Source organism: Mastigoproctus giganteus, chromosome 1 (assembly GCF_048544385.1).
Source record: "Mastigoproctus giganteus isolate SK-2022 chromosome 1, ASM4854438v1, whole genome shotgun sequence".
NCBI lineage: Eukaryota > Metazoa > Arthropoda > Arachnida > Uropygi > Thelyphonidae > Mastigoproctus > Mastigoproctus giganteus.
Window position 1 is genome coordinate 141,966,711 of NC_143575.1, and position 18,182 is coordinate 141,984,892.

General features: G+C 38.0%; 1 protein-coding gene across 1 annotated transcript in view; it reads left to right on the forward strand.

Annotated features, from left to right (window-relative positions):
- Positions 1-18,182, forward strand: part of LOC150091167 (putative polypeptide N-acetylgalactosaminyltransferase 9) — an 886,865-nt gene that overhangs the window by 778,673 nt on the left and 90,010 nt on the right. Inside the window, exon 7 of the mRNA XM_090374539.1 lies at positions 7,232-7,396. Within this exon, the coding sequence (XP_090230665.1) occupies positions 7,232-7,396 (165 nt within the window). The remainder of the gene's footprint in view (positions 1-7,231; positions 7,397-18,182) is intronic.

An 18,182-nucleotide genomic window follows, 5' to 3' on the forward strand; every position in this document is an offset into this window, starting at 1 on the left:
CGTACATTAGGAACATAGGGAACATAGGCGTTTCTAGTAATTCATACTTTAATCGACTTAAAATAGGCGTTGTAATATTATGTAAAAGTTTTTCGTGCATTAAAGTAACTTATATACACGTTTTAAGTGTATAAATAATATCTTTCGATCGATTTTACTGCTCAGAACTAGTTCAATCATCCCTTTGTTTGCGTAAAGCGAGATAATGGTTAGTCACCATATGCTATACACATTTTTATTCCCGTATTATTCCAAAAGTTCTTACAAATTCGTCTTTTCCGTGAGCAATGTAATTAACTTTCCGTTATGGAGTGCAAATTTATCAAAGAACGGCTATCGGTGGGTATTAAAAATTGAAATACAGTATAATAGAATTTCTGCGTAAACTCTCAAATAAAGCTTTGCATTCGGTTTATAAAATGTTATGGGGTCAAAATAAGAACATTTTCTTTTCGCTGAACTTTGATTAAATTCCGCCTAAAAAAAAAAAAAGAATTCCATTAATTCTCGTTTTATTAGAAAAATATTTGCATGATTTCATTATTTTCCCATATATGGGAGTGGATGTTTTGCATGTTATTAGTACCACATTAAAAGTTATTTTATTTATTTTTTTACAGGGTTTCCCATATTTTAGAAGTTTAGATGATTCATTACCATACTTCTGTTTTAAATAGCTTATACCTTTCTTTTCGATCTCTGTCGTGAGAGTGAGGGACTGGCTATAGAGAATGATTTAGGAATAAATCTGATTTAATTCTTATTAGGCTTATAAAAACAAAATTTTGCTAATGCGCTTAAGTTTCTTGCCTTTTATATCCTTATGATAAATTAACTCAATTGATTTCAGATTTACATTGAAAACACTAGCCAACTTCCAGGCACGATCATCACGTAAAATGGTGTCGCATCCTCGATGAAGCGTTCCCTTTACGAACACTGTTCTTCCAAGATACGGATACCATTCAGATAAATTTAAGATTTCAAGTGAGTTTTATTGTTTATCTAAAGGCCCGATCGTATCATGCGAATGCATGATACGGTTAGCATGCGAATATAGAGTTATCCAAGCCAGGTGTTCAAAACCACATCATACAATGGTTTTTTTTCTCTTCAGACCATATGGGCCATTCAGGAGTATAAAAATAATCTATTTATTTTAGACACCTCTGTCTTAAAATATGACAAATCTGAGTTTGCGGAATGTTCTTTTCCATATTGCAACCCTTTAAGTACTGTGCCATGAGCAAAAAAGAGCCTCAATGCTCGATACCCATTAATATTTATAAGGAACCAAATTATTATCAAGGCTGCTAACAGACTTGTGGAAATCGGTTAATTCCCAAACGGCAGTTTTCGTTCTAATTAGCATCTTTTCAGTGGAACGCTAGGAATTTGAATAGATTCCACTCCATTTATATTGTTCTGGATAAACCATTTTAGAATACCGTTCCCATCCCCCTCCACAACCTCTTCTTACTTTCAGTGAATTTGGCAGTTTCTTTCGGAGTTATGGAACGGTTTTGCCCAACACAACATAAAAGAGGAGTCTTTCAGATCGTTGGTCATTAAAATATTTTATTCAAATGCCTGGCTTCCCATTGATGAGTTGTCAGTTAACCTTAAAACTGCCTGCCATTGGAAATCAGCAGAGGTTCCATAATTTTGTGCATAGCAACTTTTCAATGGCCTGGGAAATTATTTAGCGTTTCTTATATTAGCGGTCTCGAGCACTGAGACTTTTTCCCGTGATATAATACAGATTTAGGATACTTTTCGAGACAATAGAACATTCGTCTTTCTTTTGCACAACAGGCCGAAAACAGTAAGCGGCTCAAGGTCATTCAATGGGCTCTCTCTCTCTTCCATTTATGATAAAGGACTGATTACGCAAAATTTTTTTCCCAGATATAAAAAATGCAGCCTCGATAAAGTTTAAATGGTTTGCACCAAACTTACAAACTATGTTCCTATTGACTGGTCATGGTTTGATTAATGCAAAGTTGCACGATTTAGAAATCACTGAAAGATCTAGTTGCCATTGTGGCGAAAGGTAATCATGGGAACATATTATGCGCAACTGTGAGGAGTATAGTGATCTAAGAGTTGAATTGGTATCTAGAGTGAGTAATTTCAATCTTATGGCAGAAGGCTTGCGAGATGATTCTACTTGATAAACAGGAAAACTTCTTGGCTTTCCAGGCCTTCGCAACTGCTATATTTGTTAGGCGGAAGACACTTCTGCATCTGGAAACCTTGGATGCGGTATAGTGCAGCTAGATACCTAGAATTCTGCGCAATCGTTCTGAATGGCTTTGCTTTGATGGAGGCATCACATCATGGATGAAAAGCTATTTGAGGAGTGGACTCGCATATCTTTCGATCATCAAGATGCGACCACTGAAGTTTCAACCCTACCTAGTGTAAACCAGAACTCTTTCTGCCATGGATGATATTATTATCACTAAGCAGCAGCTGATTTACGTGATAAATGGCCTGCCCAACAAAGCTACTAAGGGCCCTGACGGTATACCGCTATTTATAGTTAAGGTGTGCTCTGTGTACATTGTGAATCTTCTCTTAAACATCTTCCAGAAGATTCTAAAGACAGGCACCATACCGGAAATCTTATTATGTCAAACCAGTCCCTAAAATTGGAAATCCCAAGATGCCTAAGGACTTCCATCCAATCTCCATAGGATGCACATTATTAAAGATATTTGAAAAACTCATACACCCAGCGATTATTCAACACTGTTTTGCTCACCGACCACCCTACCTTCACACAGTCCTGCACCATAGGTCCACGATCTCTAATCTCCTCGATACTCTCTTCAGAACACAAAAAGCCTTGAATGACAGAGCCCAGCTGGACATAATCTTCTTCGATATCAAATCTGCCTTCGATACTGTCTCCATTCCTACTCTTATAGGCATCTTACTAGAATATTTCAAAGTATCTAACCAAATTGTCAGCATTCTGAAGTCCTTACTACAGCGGAGATACTTAATTATAACCAACGGAACTCACCAGAAAAACAACCTATGCAACGAGGGGTGTACCTCAAGGTGGGGTGATGTCGACAACCCTCTTTGCAATCCTACTTGAACCATTCCTCGCAAAAAATCCAAATTTTAGTTCCTTCGCTGATGATCTAAAATTCTTTATCAATTCAAAAGACCCCAAACAGATACAGAAAATTAATAATGAAACCTCCAAGCAAATTCAACAGTTAATTGAATTTTTACAGCGAGCTGGACTCAAACTCAACAATGCCAAGTCAGCCCACATGACAATCACAAAGAGGAAGATCAAGAATGACATTCGAGTTACGGTTATTGGTGAGTCACTCCCCAAAGTCTCATCTCATACTGACCTGGGACTAACGTGGGATGAAGACTTAAATTTCAAGGAACACTTCCTAAGGCAAAGAAGAAGACCTATGCTGCTTTCTGTGCTATCCGCCAGGAGCTCTCAGGCTGTCACAACACCAGACTGATTGGACAATACATTAATAGATGTCTCACACCCATACCACTATATGCTTCAGAAATCTGGTCCTCTGCATCTACCTCTCGATGTAATAAATTTCTATCAATGGAGTGTTGGATTCTGCGGTGGCTGAACCGTCTGGGAGGGAACCCCTTCACCATCTCGAAATCCATTCTCCTAGTCAACCTAGGCATGACCTCCTGGAAGCTCATTGTCCTCAAAAAAAAATCTGTCAACGCTTACCAAGCTGCTAACTCGCCATATTGATGCCCCATCAATAGGAGATATCGTTGCACTGAAAAGAGGAAGAAATAAAAGCCATCACTCACTTAGGATGAAGCTATCAAACTTGGACTCCCTAAAAGGAATGTTCCCATGTAACATCATTGAACATTTCAACACCTTCTCCATTGATCCGGTAAAGTTTGAAGTCAATAAAACCTATAGAAGCCAAATTATAGACCAAATCTGGACTAAATCACCAGGATTGCTGTGAAAATTGAGTAATTTTTATTAGAAATTTGATGATATGAACAATTAAATGCAATAATGTAATGAATATAAATAAATCTGTATGTTAGTTGCTGATTAAGAAGTCAACCTATGTATTTAACTCTTCAATTATCAAGATCAATGTTATTTCAAAGTGAATACAATTAAACAAATGTATTATATATTTAATAATTATTATTATACAATAATTATATTGTAAAGATCTGAAAATTTGTACAAAGTGTATAATGTATATTTTAAAATTTCTGTACACCCTCCTAGCCCACTTGCTGTACAGGGGGTGAACCTTGTGTTAATAAACTGATAGTAAGTAAGAGTTTGCTATATCCAATGCAACTCCAGCTCCTTGTGCAGTTCGTGATTCTACAGAGTTCAAGCTCCTCGTGTTAGTAGTTCTATCTTCGGCAGGCCCCTAGGACGCCTTAACCTTGAACTTAAATTGTTTCCTATATTTTGCATTTTCTTCTTTTCTAGTTATTATTTACTTTTTAAGGTCCTCCCACCCCGCAAATGGGCAAGCACGTGAGGATTGTTTGCAATTCTCTAAATTGGCTAGCGGTGTTGCAAACGTTTCAGCAGGTACCGCTTTATACAATAAATGTAATGTAATTTTCTCGTAGTTTTTTTTTTTTTTTTCCCCACCGACAGTAATGAGAGTGAGAGTTCCAGTCTGAAATTTGCTAGAAAGTTTACAGATAAAACTTGAGCGCATTATGAAATAAATTTCACAATGCTTTCTAAATATTGGCATGCAATAGACCTGTCAAGTTTTATATGTAGTTTGTGGCTTTTTACCCTAAAATCGAGTTACCCTCCATACTTAGCGTTACTAGTGCGTATATTTCATGGCTGACCTGAAGGTTCCGCCATGAAATATACGCACGACTCATAATTAAAAGTAAAATTAAAAAAAAAAATTATTAACTAACTTTACCTACTTTTCGCGTGTATTTCATGTCAGAAACAGAGGCTTTACACACTTATTGCCGCTTCCTCCTTTGATTTCGGCGGCTGGACCTTGAAAAAGGCGCTGAGGTCACAGGACAAACGGCACTAAGTTATTCTTATTAATTCCCCTTTATCTTAGCACCCTTTTTTGTTCACCGCTGATAACGATTTCTGTTCCGTTCGCCCTTTGTTTTCTATACTTAGCGTTACTCGTACTATAACATTAACACATTGCCTTTCACGACTACTAACTTATGTAGCAATTATGGTCGTTGGGTACTTTCTGCATATAGCAGTGTCCTAGGTCCATAAAGCATTATTACTATTTTTATTATTAATAATATCTTAAATTGTAGCTTTCTTTAAAACATATATATATACACATACACACACTGTTGTTCAAAGTGTATCACCCCTTAAAAAAAATTGTAATTGTCGTCCGAATAACGCAAGTATATGGCAATATTTCTTATAGATTGCATCAGATGACGTAATATTGCATCAGCTATATAAGCACGCTCTGCAAGAGTTACAGTCATTCCTTGCTTGTGTCAGGATGTTGAGTTACGTGCAGTTAACGCCAAAGAATGAGTGCTATTGCTTTTTTACGTGAAGAAGGATGTTCTTCCCGTCATATTGCTTATAGAGTGTTTTGTAATCAGTCGACAGCGAGTAGATTTCTTTCCAAACTCAAGAACTCTTACTGGTTCTGCTGATAGGAAAAAAGGAACCGGACGCAAACGAATCTCTGCGCCAAAACAGGACCGCGTTTTGAAGCGCTTATGCCTTAAAAACCGTAAAGCTTCTTCGTCTGAGCTGAGAAGAGAATGGGAAGAACATACAGGAGTGGTAGCAAGTGCAGTAACAGTCAGAAGACGCCTCTTCAAAAATGGACTTGTAGCCCGTCGTCCTAAAAAGAAGCCGTTCCTCACACAAAAAATGAAAAAGGCCCGTTTAATTTGGTGTAAGGAGCATGTCAAATGGACCCCCGAGCTGTGTAAGCCAGTTATTTTCTCGGATGAGAAGAAATTCAACCTACATGGCTCTGATGGGAGACAAACGATTCGCCGTAGACGTGATGAAAAATACCATCCAGACTGTATGGTATCTACAGTGAAATTCCCTACCAGCCAAATGATATGGGGGTGCATTTCGTATCGCGGAGCAGGGTCACCTGCAGTTTATAAAAGGTTCCGTAAATGCCAATGGATACCTGGCTATATTGGAAGGAAAATTGCTGTCAACCGTTAGAGACCATTTCAATCTGCCAAGTAACTGCATATTTCAGGACGACTGCTCCTTGTAATCGGGCGAAAAGTGTAAGTAGGCACTTCTTTAGTTACTTTAGCTTCATTTCTGCATTAGAGGTTCGACAGTAATGTGTTTACATTTGTTACAGGTTGAAAAATGTGTGGAAGAACGGTCCATTACAACTCTTAGCTGGCCAGGAAACATAAACAGCCCGGAGAACTGTTGGCATTGTGTGGAATCTGCAGTTGCCAGAAAGAAACCAAAGACCCTTCGTGAACTTTAAGAAGCCATAATCCGTGTTTGGAACCACGAACTATCAGTTGATTATCTTCAGAAATTGATCTTGTCAATGCCTCGACGTGTGCTGCTGTCATCAGGGCCAGAGGCGGTTCAACTAAATATTAGTTTGCATCTGGTGAACTTTTCATTTTGTTTTCCATTTAAAATGATAAACTGAAACAAATTGTGAGGGCTTCTGATAACATTTCAGCCCTAATTGTGGTGTTTACCAAAACTGTTGTATAAAGTTTGCAAATTCTCATTTTGGAATATTTTGAGAGCACCTGTCAAATATTACTTAGCTTTGCCTTACTATTAATAAATATCTTTTGATCATTTGTTTGTATTTCTATTTGTGGTGCTAGTTATTAATGTAAAATACCTTCGCGAAAAAGGGTTAGAAATGTGAAATTCCTAGGTGATGCACTTTCTTTGAACACCAGTGTATACACACACAGAGTGGGCCATGTATTACTTTACAGAGAGAAGTGAATTCCATTTCTCCGAAACATAAATTATCGAAAACATGTTGAACAATTCATTAAATTTTTAAAGTCGTGTAAATTAATTAAAGGGTGGGCATGAATTTAACTTGAACATTATTTAACAGTAAGCTGATATATGGCCTAGCCTGTATATTTCAATTCTATTTTATATTCGATATACCTAAATAATGGCATACTGACTATAAAATGTGTTTTTATTTTTATTTCATATGATGCTGAATAACTACTTTTGTACTTGCAGCCCATCTAGGCCGACAGTTGGATGACTATTTAGTACACCTTCCCAAGGTGCGTGTAGTTCGAGCGCGGCAGAGGGAAGGACTGATTCGAGCCAGGCTACTGGGAGCTTCTGTCGCCACAGCACCGGTATTGACCTACCTGGACTCTCACTGCGAGTGTACAGAAGGTAACAGTGCAGTACTTAAATTATCAAGGTTGTTTTAAAAAGTAATAAGCTGCGCAGAACTCTCTTCTTTCCAACTGTGCTTCTTAATTCTGATTCATTATCCATCGCGTGTATCTTCCAGAATATTATTGGTAAACAAGAAAGACCTAAGCACAAATAAGGCCACTGTTCTACGATTGATGCTCAGTGATGTGCTTGATGTACGCATTTCAGTTGTCTGTATTTTTTCCAGTTTAATTAGCACTAAAGTATCTGCACAAAAATATCAGACCAGCTGCTCTACACTGCAATATTATCGAACTTCGAGAGCGATATCATCTAAGCTGCTTCTCAGAGGTTTTTATCACTTACCATCGAAACTACCTTTACAACCATGATTGTGGATAGTCGTTAGGACAACAGACTTTCAGGTACACACTTGCCATGCTCTTCATCTAGAGATGCTTGTTATTTAATTAACCTCGTATCAACAGTAAATGATCTTTCCGTCCTCTCTCATTACTTTTAAGAGACTTAAACGAGCCACAGAGTAATCAGGACTTTTTCTGTGTAATTATCCTCTTCATAGAATCTGGGAGCTACAGAATACTTCCTTAATTCTCTCGTTTTCCATCAGTATTTTTTTTTTTTTTTTTTTTTTTTTGCTCATCATAATTACCTTGTTAGGTGAAAATGACTTGTCATTATTTTATTACTAGCACTGCCTATTCACTCTGCTAATTAGCATATCACCCTGCACACAATACTTAACGTATAATGTAGTCGCCCAATAGATTGGTTCACACCAAGAAAAGATGGACGGCTTTGTTTTCCACAGCAGAAAAAGGATGACAGGTCAATACAAATCATATTTATAGCTCTGAGCGAATGCCAGAAGTCAGATCCAAAAAATATGTAATTGCTAATACCTAAATATGTTTTTTCAAACAAGTTGAAATACAAGAAAAGCTCGCCAAACACTGTTTTGTATTTGCAGAACAAAATTTTACAATCCGCGTTTCTCCCATGCAATGGTTCTCAAACTGAACATTTAAGTTGGCAACATTAATTGGGAGATTTGCGCATACGCAGTTTCCCTTCAATAATAGCAGCCGTTTTTGTTCTTGTGAGTCCATGTTTTGTCGAGTTCTGTTTATTTTACTTTTTTCAATAAAATTTAATGTGGATAAGGTGAATGATGAATCAGTGGCACAAAGGAACAATAACAAAAGTGAGAACAAACCGATTGCAACTTTTTTTTTTTTTTTTATGAAAACCCCAACAACGAGAGGTATTAGAACCTATAGTACTTAGTACCGTGAATGGGTTGGAGGTTGAAAAGACGAAATAAGATATTTGTTGACATTAGACTTGATCTTCTGTAGACTGTAATTTTCAGGAAATACGTATGAAGGAAGGTTGTTCCAGAAAACGGCAGTTGAATGAAGAAACGAGAAAGATAAAAAGTTAGTTCTGTGAGTTTGAAGTTGGACAGTAAATGGATGTTGGTGGCACGTGTTCCTGTTTGAAAGAGAGAGCTGGAATTATAGAAGCCAATTCAGAAGAGCACTGCCCATGGAAGTAACTATAGAAAAGGCATGCAGCAGAAACAGTATGTCTATGAGACAGAGAGTGGAGAGACTGTTAGAGACGAGTCATTAATTATTGGACTAATGTTATTAGTGGAGTAATAACTTCTTCGTGGACTAATGTTATTAGTGGAATTCCACAGGATTTGGTGTTGGGCCCACTGTTGTTTTGTATATTTATCGAAGATATTGATGAAGGTATATCAGGCTTAGTGTCGAAGTTTGCAGATGATACAAAGGTTGGCAGGGTTGTTAATGACAGTAGCACACTGCCAGTAATGGCAGTGTGCTACTGTCATTAACAACAAGTGTGCTACTGCAACAGGATCTAGAAAATTTGGGCAGATAGGCTGAGAAGTGGCAACTGAAGTTTAATATTGACAAACGCAAAGTACTGCATATGGGTAGAAGTAATCCAAGAGGAACGTACCAACTGTGTGGTACTACACTTAGAGTGGTAGAAAATGAAAAAGACCTTGGAACAGCCAGATATGAAGTTTTCTGAGCAATGCAGACAGGCTGCAAGAGCAGGTCATGGGTTTTTGTCAATGATATACAGGAATTTTGCTAGCAGGGAAAAGGAAGTGATTATTCCTTTCTATAAGGCAATGGTCAGGCCACGCCTTGAGTACTGCGTATAGGTCTGTAGGCCTCAATTTAGGAAGGATGCAGATTTGCTTGGGCGTGTATAGAGAAGGGCAACAAGATTGAAGGGATCTTCTTACCAAAAGAGGCTTTAGTTCTGCAAATTGCAGCGGCTGGAGACTAGGCACCTGCGAAGTGATCTGACTGAGGTGTATAAGGCCTTGAATTAGTTGAAAACGCTGAATTCTGATTGGATTTTTCTACTTGCTCAGATTACGAACTTAAGGAGGCATAAATTCAAATTGAGGAAAGATAGTTGTAGCATAGATGTGGGAAATTTGCCTTTAGCCAGCGGGTGGTTAATTGCTGGAACAAACTTCCATCTGTCGTTGGGGAACTTGATAGCTTAAATAAATTCAAGGAGGAACTAGACAAACATTTAGAGGTTGTGTTATTATTATTATTTTTTTTTTTTTTGGCTGATGCTGCAGAAGCTGATACGCTTGCGTTCTTGCATCACATGTCTCTGTTACTATTAACCTAACTGATCTTTTCTGAATGGAATTTAGAATCGTGAGAGAGAATTTGGGGACATCGCTCCAGATGTGGGAACAATATTCCATGGTAGGACGGATTTGCGATTTGTACAGAGTGAACAGCTGTTTGGAAAAAAAGTAACGCCGAGAGCGAAAGAGAAAACCAAGTTTTTTAGATGCAGAGGAAGCAATATTTGTAACGTGCTTGTGCCAGGAGAGATTAGAAGTCAGGGTAATCCCCAAAAGGGATATATCATCTTGCCTAGAATTTGGAGTGTCACTAAAGAAGAATCCTTTTTTGGAGATATAAGACAGGACTGAGTTTTAGAAGGATTGAAATCAACTAACTTGTCTTTGCCCTACTGGAGAATTGACTGGCGATCGATATTTAAGGAATTAGTAGCGGAATGTTTTGAAAGAGAGAGCGGGAATTGTAAGTGTAAGTTTCATACAATCCTTACAGGGCATGTAGTCCCTTGGTACAGTCCGTAACAGGGCCGTGCAAAGATACTTGGGAGCCCGGATGCAAAAAGGGTGGTTAAGGGGCCTCGTTTATTTATATTGACACAAAAATAATACACATGTTGGGGCCCCTGGTGCGGTGCATACCCATTTGAACGGCCCTGTTCCTGGTAGCATACTTCTCAAGCTTTTGAGTTTGTTGAAACTGATTCTGAGTGGGAGCCTTGGGGCCACTTGATTTCTAGCAATTCGGGGAGTTTTTATCAGGTCAGTGATATTAGGGGCGTCAAGTCGTTCTGTGATTAGTCGGGCCAGTGCAAGAAGGTTAGTTGCCGCAATCTGTTGTTTCCAGGGGCGAGCAGAGGGGGAATATGCCTCCTAACCAAAAATTTGAAATTAAAGAAACAGAAACCAGGAGGCGTTCTAAAAAAAAACTGTAAAGCCTGGTTGCCATGCCCCCCCCCCCTAGGATGACACTTGGATATACCACTGGTTGTTTCCATGGGTTGATTTCGAGATTAATGTAAAGCTGGGCCCTAGAAATAGTAAATTGATTGCCAATCCGCCAGTTGAGCCATTTCAGCAGTTAGTATTCCAGGCTGAGGAACTTGAAGTGCGTTGTAGTGGCAGAGGACCAAATAATTGCTGCATAAAGAGGTATGGGACGGAGACAGCGAAGAACGTATTTCTTTATCAATTCAGCGTCATGAATCTCAGTTAGTTCCTGGCAGATCGCCCACATAGCAGAGTACATTTTTTTGTTCAGGAGGTGAGCCTGGAATGTCAACCCCTCATCTCATACTAACCTGAGATCCTTGTGTGCTTTATAACTTTTTGAATAGGTGATCCATTGATGGTGACATTTAATATTATTACGTGACTTCTTCCAGGTAAAAGACATTTGAGCTGTCTTTGCTTGATTAATCTGCAATCCGATTGAGGCTAGATATTGTTGCAAGTTGATGGATATTTTTATTTTCCAGAAGAGTAGTGCGAAGATACGATGTAAAGTTTCAGGTCATCAGCGTATGACTGGAAGTCAGTTTGGGATGCCAGGAAAGGTGCCGAGGCAAATAGGGTTGATGATGAGACACCCCTATTAGTAGTGCATGCTGTCCGAAAGCTTCGATATGGGATGTCTGTGCTCTTGGATTGATTTAATGATGCTGAGAGTATTTCCTGTAACGTTGGAGAATGGTAATTAGAGCTGTTATGTATAATTTGTCATAGGCAGCTCTTATATCAAAGAAAATGACATCAAGCTGTGTGCTGTCGTTGAAGGCTTTCTGGATTCGGATAAGGGTGTCTATGAGGTTGCTATAGTAGATCTCCCCTTAATCACGGTATGGAGGTACGAGAGCCTGCGATTGACACAGTGGTTTGCAATGGAGAGCTGAATTGCTTTTTCAAATACCTTAAGGAACCCAAGCTGATGGCAATGGGCCTGAAATCTTATGGCTGCTTGGTGTCTCTAGATTAGAGGGACAAAGTAAGTGTTCCTGATCTTTGGGATCTTTCCACTTTCTAGGATTTTATTGACAATATGGACTAGGAGGTCTATAATATATGTACTACAGATTTTTATTAGAACCAGAGGAAACCGGTTGGGGCCCACTACAGTTTTCAGTGGTAGTTTTTTGACGATCTCCATCAGATGGCTTCGGGTTATGGTTAGGAGTGATATTGGAAGTTTTAAAGATAGGCCAAAAAGTGTAACAGAGTGTTGCGAATGTTGAAAAGTGAGCTGAGTCCATTTTTTCCTTAAAAAAAAAAAAAAAAAAAAGCCGACCGGGCTAGCCAAGTGGGTAAAGTACCTGCCCGGCAACCCAAAGGTCGCGGATTCGATTCCCGCCTCGGGCTTGGATCAAAGTACTGCAAAAAACCTTGGGAGGTGCAATATGGCCACAGAAGCCGATGCGCCAACAACTACCAAATCAATCAATCAATCAATCAAATCCTTGAAAAAAGCAAATCACTATGAAGGAAGAAATATTTTCTTAAATATTTCTTTGTTCATAGTGATTTGCTTGTGGCTCTGTTTCTGTAATCTTTTAGATCTTTTCGCCTTATCCAGGGCAAGATGGTGCAGGCAAATCTTTTCTGTCTTAAGACGAGAACCCTTGCCTTTTTATAGGCGCTGAAGCTTTGGCATCAGCAAATTTTCTCCATTGTCGGTAGGCCTTCTGGAGGAAAGTTTGTTTGAACTAGTGGTCTCAAACTGGCGGCCCGCATCCGTCCCCCCGAAGCAATTTTACACGGCCCGCAAATACATTTAAATTATGTATTTATTGTAAATACGATGCTTATATTCACTCTCATTTTGTTTAAAAAAAAAAAAATTCCGGTCCGTCAGCTGCTTTCAGATCGTGCATTCGGCCCGCATGCAATTTGAGTTTGAGACCACTGGTTTAAAGCATGCGGAGGTTCTGGTGGTGATGCATATTTCTTTTGAAGCTCCCTCTTTGGCTATTCCATAGAGCTCTTCTGCTGGTGACTTAGGCTTACGTCAGGAGGCACAATGAAAAGATGTGTCTAGTTGAATTCTCTGAGTCGTCTAAGGATGATTCCTGGTTTCAGGAATTTTGTGGAAAAGATCAGTTCTTTTCTGGACAGATAAAGATTGTGATTTTCCTGTAAGGCGATTGCTGTCTTAAGAACTCTTCCTGTAATACTGGAGAATGGTAATTAGAGCTGTTATGTCTACCTTGTCATAGGCCGCTCTTCTATCAAAGAAAATGACATCAAACGGTGTCCTGTCGTTGAGGGCTTTCTGGATTTGGATAAAAGTGTCCATGAGGTTGTTATTAGTAGATCTCCCCTTAATCACTCTGACCACAATCCTATCACATGTGATAGGATTGTGGTCAGAATAGAATTTAAAAGAAGAGGTGATCACAGAGATGCTGGCAAGATTATGGAATAGGAGGTTGAGTGTTCTATTACCTCTGGTTGGGCTAGTAATAATTTTCACGAGGCCTAGGGAAGAAAATATGGTGTCAAGTTCTAAGTACAAAATAAAACTATTAAAAATACAATAAAGATGAAATGCAATGTACAGAAACTTATTAAGAATAAAATATATACAGATAAATGGCAAAAGGAACAAAAGTACTAAAAGCGATAAGAACAAAAACATAAATCCCATGGGCTCACATCTGGTAAGTACGGGCTTGGCATACCCAGGGTTCTGAGCTGGATATCATCATTCTTCTCTCTCTGACTCATGTTTTTTGTCTCTCTGTCTCAGGGTAAATCAATTTTTAATTTTTTTTTGGCTGGTGCAGCAAAAGCATCAGGCTTCCTTGCACCATATAGCTAATAATAATAATATACGCGTATGCGCATAAACGTTCCTCAGAGGCGCAACATATACGTATGCGTCCCACAAACCTATGCAGGTCGTGAAAGGTGACATGTACATATGTAGATATTACCTTTATTAAAGTGACCAGATCCTTGGCATTTCAAGTGCGGGACATCCGGGTGGAGAATTTTTTACCCTCCCTACAAACATATATAAATTTTTTTTTTATATATAAAAATAGTAGATCTCCCCTTTCGCATACAAGATACAAATTAAATACATTGAATTCTGTGAATTAAACTTATAAAATAAAATATCAAACTTCTTGAAATATATATATATATTTTTTTAATTTTTTTTTTTTCGAAGAAAGGCTGAATTCGTTATACGGAACCCTTCATGTTACGCTACGTAACGACCAGAATGCTGCGAAGAGGACGTGAACTGAGAAAGATAATGGTAATTAGAAGGGAAAAACACTTATTAGAGGGGTCATGTTTTTAATCGCTTTACATTTTTGTTTAGTTTTTTGACTAATTTTTAAAACTTTTAGTGAAACAAGGTTGTGTTTTCTGCGAAATAATAATAAATCTTTAACAATAAAAAACAAGAGAAGTTAAATATATTTTTCCGCTGAGTGAATTTTTTTAAATTCTCCAATATTTGCTATTTTTCGTAAAATTCTTCACAAGAATTACCAAAAGCGCACTTAATTGTAGTATTGCTTTCATCGTTTCTAGGTCAGTTTGAAATGTTTTTGTTGACGTCACGTCCACACAGTGGCGGATATAGCACTTGAGAGGCCCCAGTCGCAATTCAATTTTGATGCCCCCCCCCCTAAATATTTTCGGTACCACTACAGTGTACCTCTACATTCTACGCGCACGTTTTTACTATAGCGCGCACTCTAGATTTGGTGTTGCGATTTTAATCATTTTGGTTGCGCAATTCTTTCATACATATTTTAACTAATGTTTAAATGAAAAATGGCACAACTAAGCATTAATGATAATACGTATTCTACTTCAGATTCACTCAGTTCGCATAGATATTTTATATAATATGTATGGATATTCGCATAAGAGTTTACTAACTTCTCATATTAAATTATAGTTTTATTCAGTAACGGTAATAATGATGAGTGTAAAAATTAAAAATGAAACAATTTTATTTTTTTTTGAGACCCCTCTATTTAAGAGGCCCCAGGCGCGCGCCTGTGCGGAAATCCGCCACTGCATCCACAGCTTATTTACTATCGAAAAATCTCTTTCCCGGCAAACATAATGCAAATGATTTGCATTATAATAAATAAATTTTCTGTTTATACTCCGGGACGACTACACGGTCAGACGAGTTCACAAAGTAGAGAGAGAGAATACAAGAAACAGCACCGTATTCAGCAGTCACGGGCTTGAACCCCGGTCACTCAAGGCACGTGTACTTATGCACCAGCGCGCATGATCACTCGGCTACGGCCGCCTCACCGTTATGCTTGCCATTAAGTATGGAGGCTACTTGTCCAATCCGGGACGGTTTGCAATGCGGGGCAAACGACTGAAATCCGGGACGTCTGGTCACGGTAGTGAAGACCTTTATAAGATAATACTGTAATATTACGGTGGCGAAGACTTGAGGCAGGCGGCACCGCCACTATAGTTTAACTCCGCCACCGTAGACTGTGATGATACAGTAGACTTTCGAAATAACGGCACCTTCGGGAATTCAAAATGCCGTTATTTCGATTTTTCCGTTGTCTAGTAAGTTTTATTTTTAATGTATTTAATGCAGAAATAATGAAGCCGAATAAGAAATAGAGAGATTAAGAATGTAATTTTATTAACTGCTACAAAGAAATGCTAAAGAGTATGTCATAAGAGCTTAGTGAAAAGTATGCAGTATATTTTGAAAGACGAAAGTAATAGCGACATATGATGCAAGAAACAAGCGTATGAGCTTATGTAGCATCAGCCAAAAATATAAATAAATAAAAAAAATTCGCACAACCATTCCTTCTAAAAGTTTGTCCAGTTCCTCCTTGAATTTATTTAAGCTATCAACTTCCACAATGACAGATGGAAGTTTGTTCCAGCTTGAACCACCACCCGCTGGCTAAAGGCAAATTTCTGCACATCTATTCTACAACTGTCTTTCCTCAATTTGATAGTGAGGTGGTGGGTAGAGTGCTTAAATTATTCTTTGCTATCAAATCCAAAATAATGCGTTTAGTGAGTCTCGAAAAGATATCGAAGAAAAATAAACAAGTTGACTGCAAGAGATAGTTGAATTATCGATAGTCAGTGCGAGTTTTCTTAAAACTATTTTGTTCCTCTATATAAGTGAGATGTTATTTGGTAGTGCGCATTTACAGTGGTGGTTGTGAATATTTTAACAATGGGCTCGCAGTTTTTCCGACTTTCTACCGAGTAAATTTGATCGGTCACGGAAATGACGTCATCCGCGGCTTCCATTAGAGGCGCTTCGCACGCTCGCACTACTAGTAGTGTGATTAGAGCGCGTGACACAAATTTCGTGACTGGTATGATATCTTGAGTCAGTGGCGGATTTAGAGGGTGGACAGATGCGACTTTTACCCCCTTAACCATGCGTATAAGTGAATGTGTAAAACGTTCCTAGGTCTATATAAAAAAAAAAATAATAATTAAAAACCTGGTCGTCATGCTCGCCTTACGACGATAACTCGATACGACAGTGTCTGTAGTTCTAACTTTTTAGAATTTTTGAATACTATGACTTCGCAATCATGCTTCCTGAAGTTACTACTATAGTAAGTATGATTGCAACAATACAAATATTTGTCAGCAATTTCTTTTTTCGTCTCGCATTTTCGTTACATTCCATTGTTAGGTGCCCCTAACAGCTGCGTATGTCGCTTCAACTACAAGATCGGTACATCAATTGGCGCTATTTTACAAAGCTATTTAGATACGTTGCACTCGCAAGTATACATCTCCTACTTTAGTTATCATAAATCCATTGTATCTTGTCTTTCAGAAATTATGAAAATCTGTGAATGATAAATAAAATCGTTACAATAAGAAAGCTCTTTTATTTCGTAATCGATATATACAAATCAAAATAGCTAAAAGAAACGCGAAGGATGTTTCGCATAAACCATCTACTGCGCGTGCTCGACACATGCGCAACTTTTTTATTCGTCTTTTGTTTTTTTTAACAACTAGGGAAATATAATGAATGCCAGTAGCGTAGCTACCATTTTTCGGGCCGGGAGCAGAGGCGGATTTAACGGCGGGCGCTCTGGGCCCCGACTTCTGAAGGGCCCACGCAAAATCCCAACAAATTAGTTCAAAACTTTGTGATTATTATTATGCTATTATTAATTATATTATACATATATTATATTAAAATTTTATTGGAAATAAAACATTAATAGTACATAATATTTTTTATTTATTTAAAAAAATGGTTAACATCTATTTTTATTTTCCCTGTCTCTCTCTTTTTTTTAAGGGGCCCAATATTTTCTTCTGCGCCTGGGGCCTCAACCGACCTTAATCCGCTCCTGGCCCGGAGGCAAAGAGCATGTTCGGGCACTACTTAATTAATGAAAATTGCAAAAACAGGAGACAGCCAAAGACGCCTTGCCCGGAGGCAATTACCTTGCCTGCCTACATGGTAGCTACGCCACTGATGGATACATTTTTTCCATGATAAAATTTTAATATTGAGAATAAAAAATAACATGAAATATTTCGAATAACATAAAAACTATCACAAAACATTCCACAATATAAAAACAAATATTACATAAAAAACAAAAACTAGAAAAAGTACACAAAAAATCACAGATTACATGAAAAAAAATATTTCACAAATATTCAAGAAAATTTTATTCTAAAAATTGCCAATTTACTTCTTTGTCGATCTTCTGCGTTGCTCAATAGCTGAGCGATGATTACAGAGGAATGATTTGACGTAACGATCCAGATAAAATTGAAGCAATGGTTTTCCATTTATATGTATGGTCATCATAATCTGCAATGTGTTTAATTGTCACAATATCATTCATTACGCTGAAAGCTCAATCAGCTTCAGCACTGCTAATCGCAGTGGTTTCAAAGATATTTTCTGGCTTTCTTAATTGAAAAGGGAATTTCACTCGATTTTAAAGATAAACTGTCTTCGACAAAATCTCTAAAATCATTAATCAGAAAACAAATTTCTTATTTGGTTTTCACCCTCTTGCCACCGAGACGAAAGTTCTTTCACATTCCACGATTTCGGGTAGCATATGTTTAAAATTTCTTTCAATGGTATCGTTATTTTCTTTATTTAAGTTAAAATTGCCCTGT